This window comes from Callorhinchus milii, unplaced genomic scaffold (assembly GCF_018977255.1).
Source record: "Callorhinchus milii isolate IMCB2004 unplaced genomic scaffold, IMCB_Cmil_1.0 Scaffold4, whole genome shotgun sequence".
In the NCBI taxonomy this organism is placed as follows: Eukaryota; Metazoa; Chordata; class Chondrichthyes; order Chimaeriformes; family Callorhinchidae; genus Callorhinchus; species Callorhinchus milii.
The window spans coordinates 55415071-55435348 of NW_024704745.1; the positions used below are offsets into that span (position 1 = coordinate 55415071).

Here is a 20278-nt window from a genome sequence, read left to right on the forward strand (position 1 = left end):
ACACACATTTACCTTTGAGCAAACCCTCCTTTCATATTGGAAAACATGGAGGTGCATGTTAAAGATCCCGTGGCACTACTTAAAAAGAGTTTCTTCTGGTGCCCTGGCTGACAATCCCTCAGATAAATTGGTGATCACTTCATGGCTGTTTGTGGGATACTGCTGTGTGCATACGTGACATTCATCCTCCCAGCATTAAAGATTAGTCCTGTAGTCCTGTAGCTCAGTAGTTAGAGCACTCGCCTTGCAAGCGAGACACCTGGGTTCAATTCCCAGTAGTTCAAAACCTTGGGCAAGTTTCCTTATTCCACACGCCTAATAATAATCCCTCCAAAACAAAACAATAATAAATTGGTCTTTTTCAATCCACGACTGTTTGTGGGACACTGCTGTGCGCAATTGGCTGCTGCGTTTCGCCCACAAATATACAGTTAATTCACTTTACAGCATATTCTGTGAAGCGCTTGAGATGTCGAGAAGACGTGAAAAGCGCTACATCAAATGCAAGGATTATTATTATTATATATATCAAACGGAAGGATTGTTTTTATTATTCCATGCTCCCCTTGGCAACATTATCCACAGGAAAGAGGCTCTATATAACCTGGACAAAAGTAGCATTGTGCTGCCAGTTATTGTAGTTATGTTTGTTAGTTATATTTGATCTCATTGTTGTATATTTTAAATTGTTGTGTTCCTTATATGCAAGGTAACCTAGGGTTGCTAGGTCTTAAATAAAGTTATTGTTTTCTACCACATGTATCCTCGAGTCTCTGTAATATTCCAAAACAAGAAAAGGAGTAAGCACTTAGAGAGTAGCTGTCGACATCGGAGTTCTGGTAGCGCGAGCAGACTTCGATTAGACATCCCAGTTACCGGGCATTGGAGTTATCTGGTAAAACCAGTGACTACTTCTGACTCACAACATGAAATACTGCAGATGCTGGAATCTGAAACAAAAAGAGAGAGCTGCGAAAACTCAGTGGGTCAGGCAGCATCTATAACATAACATGTAGGAGCAGGAGTAGGCCATTCGGCCCTTCGAGCCTGCCCCGCCATTCAATCATGGCTGATCTTCTAATCTAACTCCAGCTAATAACCTTACCCTGCTTTATCCCCATATCCCTTAATCCCTTTTGCAATCTATCTATCTCAGTCTTGAATATGTTCAAGGACTGAGCGTCAACAGCCCTTTGGGGTAGTGAGTTCCATACATTCACCACCCTTTGAGTGAAGAAGTTCTTCCTCAACTCAGCGCGAAAGGGCTGGCCTCTGATTTTAAGGTTGTGACCCCTGGTTTTAGTTTCTCCAACCAGGGGAAACAATCTCCCACTATCTACTCTATCATGCCCTTTGATGATCTTATAGGTTTCTATAAGATCCCCTCTAATTCTTCTATATTCTAGAGAATATGGGTCCAAATTGGTCAGCCTATCCTCGTAACTCATCCCCTTCATCCCCTGGTCCTAACCTAGTAAATCTATGCTGCACCCCCTCCAAGGCAAGTACATCCTTCCTTAAATAAGGAGACCAAAACTGCACACAGTATTCCAGGTGTGGTCTCACCAGGGCCCTATACAGTTGCAGCAAGACTTCCCTACTCTTATACTCTAATCGTTTCATAATGAATGCTGACACACCGTTTGCCTTCCTAATTGCTGCTGCACCTGCAGACTAACTTTCTGTCATTGGTGTACAAGGACACCCAAGTCCCTCTGGACGCTAACACATTCCAATCTCTCCCCTTCTAAAAAATAACCCGCTCTACTGTTTTTGCTACCTAGGTGGATGACTTCGCACTTCCCTACATTATACTTCATCTGCCACCTACCTGCCCAATCACCTAACCTATCTATGTTTCGCTGCATTTTTTTAATGTCGTCCTCTGTGCTGACACTTCCTCCTAGTTTTGTGTCATCCGCGAATTTAGATATATTAACTTTGATGTCCTCATCTAGATCGTTGATGTAGATGGTAAATAGCTGAAGCCCAAGGACTGATCCTGGTGGCACTCCACTAGTCACATCCCGCCAATCTGAAAAGGACCCGTTTATGGAGAAAGGAAAGTGAGTCAAAGTTTAGAATCCACGACACTTCGTCAGAACTACTTCTGACTCGGTTGAAACATCTTTGAGCAGGGACTCACACTGACAGGGTTAGTAACCGAGGTTACTTAGTACGAAAACGTTACTAAAATTCGCAAGTACAAAAAGGAGTGAGAATCGTCAAACACCTCAAGAATATCAAGGTGGCTGGTATCTCACAAACTGTCCTATAAAGGTCCTCCCACCATGCTGAAGGCAGATGCCTGCCAGATAGCTGATGAGGAAACTCTGAGTTTGGGGCGACAGCTGCTGGCAAGTTACCTGGAGTCCGAGTTTGTGAACACCCGTTCGTACGTCCAGTGCCTGGAATCGACCTCGACTGGCCGCCAGAGGCAAGTTGCTGCAGCTTAAACTGTGCGCACCATTCCAACCATCTATCTCTGGGATTTCCATGTGCAGTTAGGATGCATGGAAATCTCAGCTTGTATAAGCTCCTTATAGTTGGCCTCTCCAACTTATGGAGTCTTTGCAGAACCTTAGCATTTTGTTCTCACCTTAATTTTTCCTGAAACCTTAATTTGGGTTCTGCCTTATTTGATTTACACTATTTCTGCAACAGCACCCACCTCTACCAGTATTTAACTCCCAAAATAACTAAAATCCTCATTCACACCTTTGTCACCTCCAGGTTTGACTTTTTGCAACTCCCCAGCCTCGCCGGTTCTATCTTCCACAAACTCCAGATCATTAAGAACTCTGCAGCTCTCATTCCTCCCTGGACTCGGCTTAGTGAACCAATCTTCGCTGTCCACAGCCATCTTCATTCGCTCCCTATCACCCAACAGACAAACTAACATTCTTATCTTCAAATGCTTCCATTGTCTTGCCCTATACTACCTCTGTGATCTCTCACAATACTCCTCCTCCAACCATTCACTGGATGCCTTGGGACAGTCATGCCTCAGGACATTTTCTTCAACATGAAAGGGGCTACATAAATACAATTAGCTGTTATTGTTGCTCTGCCAACTCTGGCCTGCTGCATTCCCCCTGACTGGTCTGTCATAAGCAAGTGAGCTTCCTGCCACTTGCCCCCTGTCATCTGGAATTCTATTTTCAAATCCCTCCACCTCTTTCTTTGCTTTCAAAACCCATCCAATGACTACCTCTTGGACTTAGCCTTCAGTCACCTCCCTCACAAATCAGAGTTCTTTCAGTCTTTGGAGTGCCAAGTCAAAGCTGTCTTCAACAATCACTCAAGGAACTGGACCAAAGTGGCCTTTATATAAGGGTGGCCTTTGAGTAAGGGTTTGTTGGCAGATTGACTTTCATAGAAATTCTGGCAACCGACCAGATGGTGTGATACATTATAATAATAATAATCCTTGCATTTGATATAGCGCTTTTCACGTCTTCTAGACGTCTCAAAGCGCTTCACAGAATATACTGTAAAGTGAATTGACTGTATATTTGTGGGCGAACACGGCAGCCAATTGCGCACAGCAATGTCCCACAAACAGTCGTAGATTGAAAATGACCAATTTATTGTTTTTTTTTGGAGGGATTATTATTAGGCGTGTGGAGTAAGGAAACTTGCCCAAGGTTTTGCCCTGCCTGGAATTAAACTCAGGTCTCTCGCTTGCAAAGCGAGTGCTCTAACCACTGAGCTACAGGACTCTAATGTATTAGAATAAATTAGAATATCCAGCACAGAAACAGGCCATTCGGCTCAACTGGTCTAAGCCGGTGTTTATGCTCCACATGAGCCTCCTCCTGCCCTTCCTCAACTGAGCCTTCAAGCATAACCTTCTAATGATTTAAGATGTTACACTTTCAATCCTAACCCTGACATTTTTATTTAAGATAAGATACAACCTCCACTTTCTCACAGATGATCCAGGTTGGCTTATGTGTGGGCACATCTGCATTCACACACATCTCCATTAAACTTTAAAAGTCTAATTTTATATTCTTCCTTAGGAAATAACAATTCCCATGTCTAGTCAGTATGCAGGCAAACCTGTTCCAAATCCTCTGCCAATTCTATTCAAAGCAACATTAAGAGATGTGCATGTAGGAGCCTCCCAATGTATGGGTAACTTGCAAGCTCCATACTCTTCCTCCTTTTAATCACTAGATTTTGATAAAAGCTTCAAATGTTGACAATCATACACAGATCCATCAATTCTTCCTTTCATAATAGTGTACAGTGTGCTAATATATTATGCACATGTTTTCCTTAAAAGAAAAGAATAGCAATGAAGATAATACTAAATCAGAAGAATGCATAACGAGATTTGCAAAAACAACATAACATTCAATCCATTATTTTCTACAAAAGGAAAACACTGTTTACCAAATAATTGCTTGATTTCAGTAAAGAATTGTCTAAACATTCAGGTGAGACTTACCCGTCTTGGAGTTAATTACAAAGAAATTCTGAGGATTCCCACTTGTAATCCTGAAAGTCATTTTATCCCTGGAACTGGAATCTGGATCGTAAGCTTGAACCTGCATAACTGGGACGTCCTTGGGGGAGTTCTCCAGAACTGACGGATGATAAATAGGCTCATAGGACATTGGTGCATTATCATTCTCATCTTCAACCTCTATGTAGATCTCGATGGATGAAAACAATGGAACCACTCCACGGTCAGTAGCATACACAGTCAGCCAATAAGATGCAGTTGTTTCACGGTCAAGTACATCAGCTGTATTAATAACACCTGGAGCAGAAATAAAAACAGATACAAATATCATCTTAGGGAGAAATTAACATATTCACTATATAATAACAACACACAACAATGTACGACAAATGCCCATGAACCAAATCCATGATCAATGCTATCTGACAAATTGCTGGCCCACGGCACCAGGAGAAACTCCCTTCCCTTTGAGTCGTGCCATTGGATCTTCAATTTCTACCTGAACATACAGACAAGACCTCGGTTTCATATCTCAGTCGAAGGGCAGCACACCCCCAACGATTCAACAACAGCAAAATTTACATTTGTAAAGCACCTTTCACGTCGGAAGGACATCCCAAGGTGCTGAACAGGCAGAGATTAGGTCACGAGCATGGGGGGCAGGTTTTGGGTAAGGGAGGGCAGAGGGGTAGGAGGGCAGCTGAAGATATGGCCAAAAAAGATGGTCTTGAGTCATGCCTTGAAGGAGGCAAGAGATGGAGCAAGGCAAAGGGATTGTGGGATGGAGTTCCAAAGAGTGGGGGCAGAGAGGCTAAAAGCCCAGCCACGATGGTAGGGTGGAACAGGCCAGGGCCTGACTGTTCAGCATCTTGGGATGTCCTCCCGCCAGAGCCCGCTGAGTGGAGTGAGCACACAGGTTGAGAGGGGGTCAACAGGTCAGAGATGTAGGAGGGGGCAAGGCTGTGGAGGGCCTTAAAAGTGAGGAAAGGGTTTTGAATTCTATCCTCTGAGGGATGGGGACTCAACGGAGCCAGGCGAAGGTGGGGTTGATGGGGTCACGGAGCCTGGTGCGTGAGAGGAAATGAGCTGCAGAGGTCTGGATAATCTGCAGTTTGTGGAGGGAAGAGTTGGGGAAGCCGACAAGGAGGGAGTTTCTGTAGTGGAGGGTCAAAGGAGGGTCAGCATAGACCTGTGAGATCAAGGCCTGACGTGGGTTTGAACCCATAACTCTCTGTCTCAGATTGAGAATGCCACCAACTGAGCCGGGGTGACAAAATAATACAGTATACATCTTTCAACAATACTCCTCAAAAGGTTTTAGTTCTATAATACAGGTTAAAGGATTTGAGATCTAATATACAGCTTTAGATATGTATAACATACAAAGTTTATATAATACCATTACAATTAAAACAGTGGAGTATAGGATAACCACAATTTGCTGCCGTGTTTCACCCATAAAATATAGACAACTCACTTTACAGTATATTCTGTAAAGCGCTTTGAGACGTCATGAAAATGTGATAAGGCACTATATCAAATGCAAAGATTATTATTATAAGGTGGTTTTCTGGGTCCAAAGTTTCAGTGTGTTTATAACAAAATGCAAATAATAATATACTTTCAAGTTGTCACTGCTCACATCACTTCCTCTGTACTGTGTGTATACGCAGTAAAAAGAGTATTACTTTTGTCACTTTCTTCACAAAATTACCTACGCTGATGCTAAAGACAGCCAATATTTTGCACGGGAAGCTGGCTAGTCAATACCAGAAGTTGAGAGTACCATACTTCTAGTTAGCATAGGTCTAAACTTGTGCTCCAAGAAAGGCAGTGGTATACCAGGACATACATTATAACCAGGTTTCACCTATATATAAAAAATTATATTATTAATTTCATAGATCGGATAGATCGCAATTGTCTCCAGATGGAAAGCATGCAGATTTAGGTCAGTGTCTTAATTGACTCCCTCTTAGCCTCTTTGTTATCCAGAAACATCTAATTCCCTTTGCTTTTGCACACATTTTTAAATAGTAAACTTCTTTTGAACAATCAAACCATGTCTAGTTGTATGACAAAACAAGTGATAAATTGATCTGGACCCAAACAAAAACACTATGACTAAAGGACAAAGGATCAGCCTGCCAGCTGCTGGAAAACAGCACAAATACAAATGCAAAAGCCTCCCTCCCACAGACCCATTACTTAATCCAAATCAGATGCTTATAGAGGCTGTACTTCCAGTATTGAAATTTTTTAAGAATGCTTCATTGTACGTAACAATAGTTGTGATGGCTACTCATATAAACACAGGTATATTTCGGTTCTTGGCTGGGAGAAATGGCACGTTCCCAAAAGGAACCTATCCGTAAAGAATCCCTCAATGTTCACGACAGCAATTTCCTCCACTACATGAATTCTTTACACACCATTTCTCAGCAAGAGCCTGAGGTAGATGTCAACTCTCACATCTCTGCACAAGTTACTCTGTAACCTGCGGGTGCAGAATATTGATCTGATTTAACACGGCATCCAGATTTTCCCACTTCCTAACAAATTAGGAACTTGTCCTGTAGGGATTCATGGATAAGAACTCACATCTACCATTCTCTGACACAGTTCATAGTTCACTGATGCATTAATGAGTTGATCAATTTGGCAGTTCTCTTTTGGATCCTCATTTAATATTAATTCGCCATCCTCCAAGGACCCAACATTAAAATTCTGCTGCATGAAAAACCTGCCTGCCAAAATTTTCCATTTTGCTACTTAGAGGGAGCTGACAGAGATAACAATAATCCTTGCATTTGATATAGCGCCTTATCACATCTTCAAGATATCAAAGAGCTTCACAGAATATACTGTAAAGTGAATTGACTGTATATTTTGTGGCCAAAACATGGCAGGTAATTGCACACAGCAATCTCTCACAAACAGTCATGGATTGAGTGACCAAATTATTATTATTTTTTAAGGGATTATTACCCCCGGAAAAACAATCCAAAATTATGAGGGTTTTTGACAAGGTAAATTGGGAGAAATTATTTCCTCAAATAGGGGAGTCAGTGACTGGGAAACATAATCAGAACATAGCCACAAGAACAGCGAAAGGACCAGTTAAGATTTTTTTCATCTAGAGAGTTGAATTGTTGAGATGTGAATGTCCTCCCAAGTAGGGTGGTGGAGATAGAGTCCATTATAGATTTCAAGACGGAAGTAGATGGGCAAACAAAAGAGAACAGTTGACATGGGTATAGGGCTACGGTAGGGCGGTGGGATTGAATTGTCTCTTTGCTTTGTGAGCTGATGCAGCCTTGATGGGCCACCTTTTGTGCTGTAGGTTTTTATGTTTCTGTGTTGCTATCCTAATGTGAAGGTGCTCTATAAATGCAAGCAGTTGTTATCAGAAAATATATTCCAGGCATCCACATCTCACTAGTGAAAGGTGCAAATCAGCTAAAAGCTATAGAAAGCAGACTTACTTTCATTCTACGAATGGACTCTCAAATGGGTTTGAAACCACAATATATTTTAACAAATCATTTGAGGAATGAGACTATATTTATTCTTTTCATAGTGACAGTTGGAATAAAAGAGGAATTGCAAGACTGAAGCTTAAATTCTGCCCCTAACTATCATACCAAACACTACAGTAATCATTCCTGACACATCTGAACAATATTACTAACTACAGGTCAGAAAGGGACACAGGTCTGTGACAGAACAGAATTCCTGCAAAATATTGCATTTAATGTCTCATGGGATCCAAATGAATGCTCAAGGTTTGAGGACAGACAGGTTTAGAGGGCATTTTAATAGAATTCTCAGTAAATTTTAGAAAAAAATTCTCAGCAGAAGGAGTGCAGTAACCCAGTCCAGGGTACCGGTTTCTTCCTCAGTTTGAGCCCCCCACATCTATAATCAACCCAAGCATTCACAGCTATCAACTAAAATGCAAATGAAAATGTATCACTTCTCATATGTGTCTCACAAACAGTCCATAACCAATTTTACTTCGGGGGATTGTTGGCCAGGACACCGGGAGAAAGTCCCTTCTCTTTTTGTACAGTGTCATGGGATCTTTATCGTTCACCTGAAAAAGTAGTCAGGACCTCCATTTAACATCTAATTCGAAGGACGGCACGTCCAAAATGCAACACCCCCTCAGTGGTGCATTGGAGTGTCAGCTTAAACTATGTAATTTTAAGTGGGACATGGGACTTGAACCCACAACCTTTCGACTCAGAGGTGAGAGTTTTAACACTGAGCCAGGCTGATACAGCGAATCAGGCTGACACATTGCTCTACAGCTGTTACATAACATAATAAAACAAGACACATCAAGGAGAGTGATATTTAAAGGCTAATATTTAAGTTGTTAAAATGCACCACACCAAAACACACGTCTTCCAAGTTTCAGATAATTTCCATTCATTTTAGACTTCCCTTGTCCTTGTGGGATTAGGTGTCTATCTGGTGCATTTGGTAGCACTTTTGCCTCAGAGTCAGAAGGTCATGGGTTCAAGCCTCACGTTGTTACTTTGAACTCACAATCTAGGCTGACATTCCAGTGCAGGGGAATCACTGCATTGCCAGAGGTGCAATCTATGCAGTAATTGTATAGAAAATTACATAGAATGTTACTACTTCAACCACAGCTTCTAACAGTGAGTTTCACATTCCCACCATCTTCTGCATACAGATGTTCCTCCAAAACTCCATTTTATATCTGCTATTGGCTGTCCAATACTTACTCCCTGGTTTGGGATTCAACTAACGAACGGAAATAGCCTGTTGACACCCACCTTCCAGAATTAGAAGCACCTTTTTCAGGTTTCCTCTCAATCATCTCAATCTCCAGAGAGAAAAGCTCTAACCTGTCCTAATCTTTCTATAGACACTCATCCCTGGTAATATCCTATTAAATCTATGCTATATAGTAAACCTCATATGAGTCGTATCATTTGGGACCATACATTTAATATGACTGATGCAAAGTATAAGTTATGTCAAACTTGCATAGAATATAAACCCTTGAACAGGGCATGGGCAGATGTACAATTTAGCTGATTATATGATTTATATCTAAATATAACTCAAATCCTTGAGAAGCCAGATCTTCAAATTGCATTTTATTTAATAAAAGGTCAGTATAAGGAGTAGGATCCAAACCAGATATGTGGTAAGATCCATTGTTTCTAAAGAAATGTTTCCCAAGTATGATTAACTGAACTCCGTCAGTGAGAACATCCATACCGAAATATTGATATAGTTAGTGCCGGAGCAGGATAATCAGTTGGGGACATCCTGAACAATTAATGTTAAGAGGAAATAGTCTTCAATTAAGCATGTAATCGCAAGGCAGGGGCCTGCAGAGTCATATCTGCCCTGCAATGAGGCTTCTTCATTGTACTCAAAAAGAAACTGGCAAGTCTGGCAATTCTAAAACTGGCAACAAAGCTGCTCGTATTTAAAAACATTATTGTTCGAAATAAAGCATTACAAGGCTAATGTGCTGCAAAACCAAGTCACAAATTACTTTTTGCCAGCACAAAATCTTTATAGAAACCACTCTCTCATATTCAAATGCATTGCTTTCACAAGGATCTGTTGTACATTGTTTCATTGAATTGAAAAGTTAACAGAATACATGTTGAATGGCTTTTGGCTTTTCCCAAAACCATATCCCAGGTAATAACAATGTCTTAGATGATCTATTAAAATGTAACAAATTATTTTCATGTGTTATACCAACACATTTGACAGACTTTGATACTTCTGTGTAGAGCCACATCTTAATAGTTTCTACAGTGCGCATTGTAAAGTACATTTTTACAGTGAATTAGCATCTGAGGATTTGGGGCTGAACATATTGCACATATTGTTTGGACATTAGGATTATAAATAGCAGGACAAAATTTGCAGAAGTCAAATGCTTCTGAACTATTTTAAATACAGCCAGATCATCAGCAGCTTAAGGCCATGGCACTGTCTCCAACCTCAGTCACTTTGCAGGGCATAGATTTCAAATCAAAGGATCCAATAGTTGTGACTTGTTTCTGGCTTTGGGAACTTCCTCGAAATCATACACAGGAGCTTGACCGAAATAATATATTTAGCTGCTTTCCCTGCATGACCCACAACAATTTTTTTTTGCCTAGGGCGACAGAATAAAAGCCCGCCTCATGAAAAATTAGCAATTGTTCCTGGAAGAAATTCATTTGTTATACTTCTATTGGAGCGTAGCCACATTGCACCATTATTCAAAGAACAGACAATCAGGGGAATAAAAAGCACAGATGAAATAAATACTGCAAATAGTGATTCAGCCATTGGGAGCAGCAGTAACAGACAGCAATAGGGGTAGATGCTTCCTGCGGTAGAACTAGTTAAGCCACTTACACAGTACCTCTAAATTCCCCTTTCATTCACTATTGCTGGGCCATGACAAAGTTAATAATCCTGCTAATGAGACCCTAGTATTAATACAATATAATTTACATTTATATAGTGCCTTTCACATTGGGTGAAGGTCTCAATGTGCTTTAACAGCTGGCTAGGCACCTGAGCCGGGCCAGGAGGGGGGAGAGAGAAGATGCCCGAAATTCCGGTCAAACAGTTCAGTCTTAAGGCTGGCCTTATTAAAAGTGGGGAGGAAGGGACTGAGCTGGAGGGACTCTGGGATGTTTTCGGTAGGGCATTAACAACCTTCTATGCAAAAAAATTCTAAACTCTCCCTTTTCTCACCCTTTTTTAATCCATTGCCATTCTTGCATCATCTCTCTCCTTGTATTTTTAAACTCTGCTGCTGGAAGATCTTCCCTTACTTAACTTAAAAACAAAATGTGAAAAATGCTTTGTTACAGACACATGATGTCAGTTAACTTGAACTCATTGCAAAGCAGCAAATGAACAAAGGAACTATGCTGAATCAGACCAGTACAGCATAACTCATGAAGTTAGACAATCATCTGGGTTTTGAGATTACAACACATCTTGGAAACCACTGCAAGATAGCTGTCCCTCTTTCACACTTTTATGTTGATTGTCTCCCTTCTGCTCCTTTCTTAAATGCTTCAAACTCATTTTTCTTTCTATCCCCAGAAGACAGCACCTCATCTGAGAAGCCAGTCTTCGTTTGTGAGGCTCCACCAGGAACTTGACTGTTGAGCAGCAGAACACAGGCCAACCTTGGCCTCAGCTGACATCCACACGCCAGCAGTTAGCAATTAGAGAGCAGGGACCCTGACTGATTTTTCCTGCTGCAGTCAGTGACTCAGGTCAATTGTAGCACCTGCCTGAGATCTGCACAGACGGGGCATTGAATCTCAGACCTTCCCAGTTTAAATCGCTCAGCTGCTCAGTGGATAAACTTGATGAGGAGCCATGAGAGAAGTCTGTAATTTGTTGTTACAATGAAATTATTCAGTCTTAAAAAAATGGACTTCAATTCTCACATAATAATCATAAATTTATAAATAATTTATTGTTGATTATGACTATCATATATTGAAACTGGATAATGATGTTACCGTGAATAGGAAATGACTCTTATGTGATTTTATGGGCAAATTACAACATGCAGGTTTCTCTGAAAACAGTTAATGAACAAAAAGATTGCTTGGTGTGAAAATTTGTATGCACTGTAATTAAACAGCAGGTAATTTGTACTGCACTGTGCACAGTAATGAAGATCTATAACACAATTCAAATATGGATAAGCAAATGCACATCGTGCCTTAAAAAGAACGTCTATATTTTGCATAATTCGCCTACAGAATAGTCACATCATTTTACACTATAACATTTCACCCACAAAACAAACTGTCAATTCACTTTACAGTATATTCTGTGGCGCCCTTTGAGATGTCTCGAAGACGCGATAAGGTGCTATATCAAATGCAAGGATTATTATTAACGTGTGAAATGCTTTGAGACATCCCCCTGACCAAAAAAGATTGTGTATCAATTGGAAGGCTTATTTTTATTGTATAATACAACACAAATCTATATTTATATAACATCCTTCACATCAGGAGGACGAAGAAGGGGCTGAATGTTACAGTGAATCCCTTCTACACTCTCATAAGTATACCCTTTAAAAGCATACCAGAACAGCTCCTGCTTTTATATTGAGGCATTCCTGAAAGCTGAAGCATTGTTTCACTAGAGTGAAAAGTGAAAATAATTTATGCATTTGATATAGCGACTTTAATAAATAATATGGCAACCTTGCTTAAATAGTTGGAAGAGGTCCAGTAAATCCTACAACATTTGGCTTTTTCCAAAATTAAATCTCACTCTATATCTATTTATTTGACCACGCTCAGCTTCACAATAAATGAGTACATATATATTCCTTTCAGGGAATCATAAAACCTTTTCTTCCTTTCAAGGAGAGATTTCAGAAGGATTTATATTCCAAGAATGAAGTCAATTTTTTTTGACAAGCAGAAAAAAGATGCTTTATGAAATATTATATTGTAACCCAATACATAATTAATTACAGGAATAACTTTGGGCATGTGAATCATGTTTGTTTAATCTTTTAAAACATTTAGTAAATGAAATATAATAAAATATAATTTACTAACAATGTTCAATTCCTTAAGCTTTCTTTACTTTCAATGACAATTTTAAACGTTGCATACATTTTCACTTTACGTTGTTTCTTTCCACAATTATTGTAAGTCTTAATTGCTTTAAGCACTTTAAGACATCATCCTGACAAGAGATGTGCCATATAAATGTAAATTCCATTGCATTAATCATGATTCTTTTCATATGCTCAAAATTCACTTAGACACAAATGCACAAGTCAAAATGACACTTATTGCTGTCTATATTCTGTACAGCTGAAAATACCACCAATAAAAGAATGAATGAAAAGGGTTCACTGCCATTTAGACGTGTGCCCTATACATTTCTTAGTGCATCAGGGGTAAAAAGAAATTGCACCCATGTCCAAGAGTGTGAGTAAAATAACAAATCTATTTGTACTTGTAAGCCGTTATTGGTTAAAAAAACAAATCTAATGTTTAAATAAACTTCAGAATACCACTGGTGTAGTTTAGTCATGTATGACCTGAAAAGGGATGTGATTATGACAGTGATATCTTTCCAAAATGTTCAGAATAAGGAAAATATGTGAATTGCATGCAAGCTATTGAAAGATAAGGCTGGCTCAATATGAACAACTGGGTGTCAAAGATTCTCCAGTGTATTGTCAACCCACGGTTAAATTCTTATTCAACAAAACTTTAAGACATATCCAGTGAGCTGCAGTGTAGATAGCCAAGAATTTATTGAATGGAATATAATACACTTCCCTCTGCAAAATCCAAACTAACTAAAGTCTACTTTCCTTGATTCGGTTGTGAACTTTCATAAAGAATTTAAGCAAAGTGCTTAATCGCATTACGTTTACTGAGATGTCGTCTTGAGCACTGCAATTTGAGGATGCCTTTAATTCTGTCAATTTGTTGCAACCTGAGTACATTGCAAGGAAGACAAAACAGAAATTCTTCCGTCAAATAGAAAACTGGATCCCTACTGAACTGTATCACTCCTCACAGTGGTCCCAAGCGCACTTTCCCTGTGATGAGCTTAAACACAACTTGAAAATATTGTCTAGCAATCTTTCCACTTAATTCAACTCCAGCTGGAAGGGAGTGATAAAAGGATCACAAAATAACTGTAGCAAGCACTGAAGAATAAACTCTAAATCTTATTGGCGAAGTTCAATAAAGAGTTTTTCCACACAATGTACAGCCTATTAATTCCCTACATTTACGAGGAAGAAAATACTATTAAACATGTATGACATTGATACATACTCTAAAGACAATATCTGCAGTTAAGTGAAATCAGCCCACTCTGTCCACCTGTGGCAAATTAGACTCTCTCCCCTCATGAAGGTCATTTGCTGCCTGTTTCTTCTTCACCCAACCATGATAAGTCTTCGAAGATTTGAAATTTTCCATCAAATAAGATCAAATCCATTTTCCCCTCTACTAAATTCTTTTTTGGTGGTTTCAGTTCTCACAATCACCATCTGCTTCTACTAACCGGCGTTTTCCAAATCCTTCTACTAACCAGGGCTTTTCCTTTTTGGTCTTACTTGGTTGATCAGTGTATCCATTTCCTTGATCAGCCCAATAATTCAGTTCATTAATGACTGGAACAGGTTGCCAGGAAGGGCAATTGAGGCCAGGTGTAGTGACGGTGGTTGGTAACGTGAGTTTTCTGGACGGATGAGATCAGATGGGCCGAACAGCCTTCTTTATCCAAACCAATCTTATGATCTTGTGACTTGCTGAGGCTTGAAATTTAATCTACTCTTAGATTGTAAAACCTTTTCACCCTCAATTTAAGATTAAACAGATTTGTCGAAAATTCTTCAATTCAGACTTAATTTGGGATCTGGTTCTTTTTAAGAGCTGCAGGGAAAAACATTCTGAATTAAGATTAAATTTAGTAATTGCTAGAATTCTATGTAATTGTGGATTTTAGAACAAATTGAACTTAGAAGACAATATTATTATTATTAAGATGATATTTCAGGGCCTCAGGAGTTTTCTCTCACCTATAGGCTTAACTCTTACGTCATCAGTTTGCCCATCTTTGTGCTCATCAGACAACTATCTCACATCTGTATTTGCAATCTTCCTCAAAGCACATCCAGTCGATGAGACCAGGCGTGTTTGGCAACTGAACATCAGCTGACTGAGAATGAATGGTATGAGAGAATTTTTTGCTGGCCTTCCTTCCTCCAAATGCTGTTATAACATCTCACATTCATCAGCCTACACCAGTGAAGTGGCCAATGTGATTCTACTTGAGATGGAGGCTTTTACAGCTCATTCTTCTCTGACTGTCACACCTACATTGTAGTAGCCTTCGCCTTGTTCTCTCTTATAAAGATTCTGCCTATTCTACTTGGCAACTTAATCATTTTGAAGCATCCCTCTCTAACCTATCTGTGATTAGCTAACATATAATATAAATAATCCTCGATTTATTTTGAATTAGTCAAAAAATTATATATTAAACCTAAATTTCTTTCATTTCATAGAATCATAGAATCGTACAGCACAAAAAGAGGCCATTCGGCCCATTGAGTCTGTGCCGGCTCTTTGAAAAGAGCAATGTGATGTCAATCCCACTCCCCAGTCTTTTCCCCATAACCCTGCAAACCCATCCTCCTCAAATACCCATCCACTGCATTTTTAAAAGTTGTTATCGAATCAGCCTCGACCACCCTTTCAGGCAACATTTGATATAGAACTTTCTCTGTAACCTCCAAGTTTACTATTTAAAGGTGCTAAATGTAATTTAACTGAAATAAAATGACATTTCTGTCTAATAATACATATACTTGATAGGAGGACATTCCAAAGTGCTTTACACATTCACTGTAAACTGTAGTAACTGTATTTGCAGGCAAATACGGCAACCAATTTACACACAACATTATTCCACTAACAGTCATGAAGGAAATGACAACAACATTGCATTATATATGGCCCCTCACACATGGTAGCATCTTGGAGTGCTTAACAGTGGTGTAGCACGATACTGAGCCGGACAAAAGTGAGGCGACTGTAGACACAGTCGAAGAGGAAGGTTTTCCAGCGCGAACGGAAGATGAGCAAGGAGGGGGCAAGGCATAGGGATTGAGGCAGAGAGTTCCAGAGTTTCAGGGCATGGTGACTGAAAACAATATTATTTGGGGAATCATGGCCAGGACACTGGGAGAATCTCACTTCTTTTTTTGAATAGTGCCATGGGATCTTTAATGTCCACTCGAACAGGAGCTCAGATTTGAGAACTATTGAGACTTGTATCATTGGAATGTTCTCAGCTCATTCAATGCAATAAATATCACATGGACTGCAAATCTGACCCCACAGTAAGCCTTCAAATAAGTTTCTGATTGCAAGTTGGATCATTTGTCTTCCCATTCGACAGCTGATGCATTTTTTACCCAACACCAAGCTCTGTTGCGAGGGCTTCCAAATCCCGTCTCATAATCATGAACTTGGTCTGACATATTTCCTATACAGAGCTTGCGCTTAGCAATTAATTCTGCTTCTGATCCTCTCACAAAAGTGATTTATGTAAATTGTGGGAAGTAGAGGTCCAAGGACTTATCCTAGGGGAGTGTATTAGTCACCTGTGTTTTCTATTGTCTACCAGGTTTTTCAATTCATTTAGTTGTTTCTACTTACTGCTAAGTAAATTCATTTAGCTGTTTACCTAGCAGTAAGTAGGAACCTGCGTGTTAGTCAATTGTCAGATCACTTTGCAGGGTAATAATCCATCCAAAACAAAGAAAAAGTAGTCACACAATTCATGACTGTTTGTGGGACACTGCTGTGCGCAATTGGCTGCCGCGTTTCGCCCACAAAATATACAGTCAATTTACACTACAGTATATTCTGTGAAGAGCTTTGAGACATCTCAAAGACGTCCCCTTAAGGCATGGGTCCTCCCCTCCACTCTCTTATGAGATCCTTCATCAAGTCCCTCTTGAAAAGTAATTAATGCCATATTAACTGGATTGTCTCAATATTTCATTTAGTTAAATTATCAAAAATGGAAAGTGAAATGTAAATTGGAAAGGCATGATCTCCCTGTTTTTGCTTTAATTAACAATCACCTTTTGTCAGCTAATATTAAATTATGTCCATTTTGATAGGTTTGATTAACTTCAATTTCGCCAACTAACTAAACCAGTTAGTCTGTTAACTAGTAAAAGACAGCAAATAAATAGTGAGGAAAATACTGCAAAACATTCAAAAATTATGTGAAAGGACTGAAGGACATGAACATTGGATTATTTGTCTTTTGGGAGCAAATAAATGCACTCTCTTGATAATCGTAATAATTTACATGATGGTTGCAATATAACGCGTGTGTTTACAATCTCAGAATTATTTTTACTGTCTCATTAAACTTTGAAAATACGGGGCATTAGGCAGGCTCTGTTAGAACACAAAGCAGGCTAAATTATGCACAAATGGATAACAATTAATATTTTGGAGTTCTACTATTATAAGTAGATTATGGAATAAAATAATATTTAGACGACTTGGCTTCATTGTAGCACACTAATATATTCCACTTACAAAATCAAATAATGTTCCTATTTACAGGATTAGTGTATTTTTCATTTCAGTTGCCAAAATATATGCATTGTATAGATAAAGCCTGGCACAAAGTGTGTCAATCTAGCCCAGTTAAATCCTATGGTGTATTGGTTAGAGCGCTCGCCTCGCAAGCGAGAGGACCTGCATTCGATTCCCTGGCTGGGCAAAACCTTAGGCAAGTTTCCTTACTCCACATATACTTATGTTTACCTAACAGTAAGTAGGAACCCAGTTATTAGTCAATTGGCGGTTCACTTGGCAGGGTAATAATCCCTTCAAAAAAATAATTTGGTCACTCAATTCACGACTATTTGTGGGACACTGCTGTGCCCAATTTGCTGCCGCGTTTCGCCCACAAAGTATACAGTCAATTCACTTTATACTATATCAATATATTGAATAAGCACTATATCAAATGCAAGAATGCAAAGATTATTATTATTATTAGTTGGTAGCACTCTCACCTCCAAATCATAAAATTGTGGGTTCATGCCCTATGTTGGGACTTTGGACTCATTGGAATGGCTGACACTCCAATGCACTCCTGGGGAGGGGGTGGGGTGGTGCTGTCTTTCGGATGAAGCATTAAACCAAGGTCCTGTCGCCTCTTATGTGGATGTTAAAGATCCCATGGTACTATTCAAGAAGAGAATGAAGTTTCTCTCATTAATCCCCCAAATAAAATTGGCCATTCATTTCTTGTTTGTGTGACATTAGGTTTAGGGTTAGGTTTAACATCTCATTCGAAAGATGGCATCTCCATCACTACAGCGCTCCCTCAGCATTGCAGCACTGCATTGGAATGTAAGTTACAATATACTAATATTTTGGTTAATTTGATAGCTATTGTGACAATATGTGTTAGCTTATTGAATGCCCTGTGTAACCAGCTTACTTTGAAAGGGGGCTACTACTGTCAGATGAATACAAGGTTGTCCCTCTTGAGCATGGATCTACAATTTAAACCAATTTGAGTTCAAAATAATTGGACACAAAACAGATTAGGTATGAGGGGATAAGAGTAAAACCATTGGTTTCTGCTCCCAAGCTCAGAATTGATCAGTTAAAAAAAAATTGCAACTCAGTTTTGTCATCTACTCTTTTTCCATTTCCAAACTGCATGTGCTTAATCAAAATACAAGTTTTACAATTTTCTCATCTAAAAAATAATAATTCCTGCGTGTCCTTGACTTTGACACAAACTCAAAACAGGCTTCAATTGAGTGGTATAAACCTGGTGTATTCAATTCTATGATCCAAGCTCATTAGAAGTGGAAAATTTAGTATTTGTATGCATGAAGCTAAGATTATAAAAAATTATTTTAAAATCTACCTGTTCTGTTTCTAACACAAAATCAATTTTCTAATTCATAGAATTTAATAAGTTTCTCCTTCTTATACATGGATTCATAGAGAAAGTAACAGACCTCAGTAATAATGAAATTCTAATTATAACAGATTTTGAGCTTTCTTACCTGACTGTTATAATGTGGATTTAGTGTATACAGAATAGGCTACAAGCTCACTGAAAGGTTTACAGAATGTGAAAAGTTGCACTAAAAAAGATCATGTTGCTTATTAATATCAGCAGCCAGTACATGGCACCTCCCTGCTTAATTAGACCAAGAGTCAGGTGGGCATCTGATACAAATGGAAATCCATTACCATGTTTAAATCAATCCCAACCAGACTGAGTTTAACATATGTGTGGAAATTTCCCTGTGCCTGAAGTCAAATTTACATTTAGCCCCCAGAGGGACTTACCTAATTCTGGAAACAATTTGGCAGAAACCAAGGCATAGGCACCCAGAATGTACATTGGAATATTGTTAGAGTTGAAACCAGTTAAAATCGCTCCTTATTACCTGGCAAGTTTCTCATTGCTTGTCCTGATTGGTCTATCATCTAATGTGCCTTAAGAGTACTGTGAACCCACCGAGTTCAGGAAGTAGACTGCTGAAACCACCGCCAAGAATTGACTTGATTCTGATATTCCATTGCCAGGCATCTTGGAGCTGGATGAACCCAAAAGAAACACTAACCATCAACCTTTCCCAGGAAAACAATAGTCAGCTCAGGGAGAGATGTGAGGGATTCATATTCCTTCATAGTAGGTAAACTAAGAAATTTAGGCGCAATGAGTACATCAAGTGACATTTTTAGATTACAGTGCAAGCTAGACATGACACTGAATAAGTATGCATTCAAAAACCTTCCAGTTTAGTTCACAAAAAAAAACTTTAAATACCATTTATACCCATTCAACAACTCTCCAGATTAATTGTTCATTTACCATTTGTGGGAAATTCCTATGTCACATTTGTCTGCAAAAACAGTCACTACACTTATATGAATCATAACAATATGTGGTATGAGGTGCTTGCAGTCATTTCGATTTGATAAGGCCCCCCAAAAAAATTACACTTTGTTTCATACTTGCATTCTAGTTTTAAAATGCACTTCACTGCACTGGCCTCTGGCATGCAAAATGGATTTCAGAAGCATAGAAGTCAACAACTGTTTTGCGAACAATTATGCTATGTTGCACACAATCGAATAACAACCTCAGATGGAATTTTTAGTATTACATGAGACTTCACATGAGCCCAAACTTAGCATGAGATTGATGCTGTCTGAAGTATCTGTGGAA

General features: G+C 39.2%; 1 protein-coding gene across 1 annotated transcript in view; it reads right to left on the bottom strand.

The window, feature by feature from the left end:
- The window catches only part of LOC103184290 (protocadherin Fat 3), a 390074-nt gene that overhangs the window by 225594 nt on the left and 144202 nt on the right, over positions 1 to 20278 (bottom strand). Inside the window, 1 exon segment of the mRNA XM_042334569.1 lies at positions 4457 to 4771. Coding sequence (XP_042190503.1) covers positions 4457 to 4771 — 315 coding nt within the window.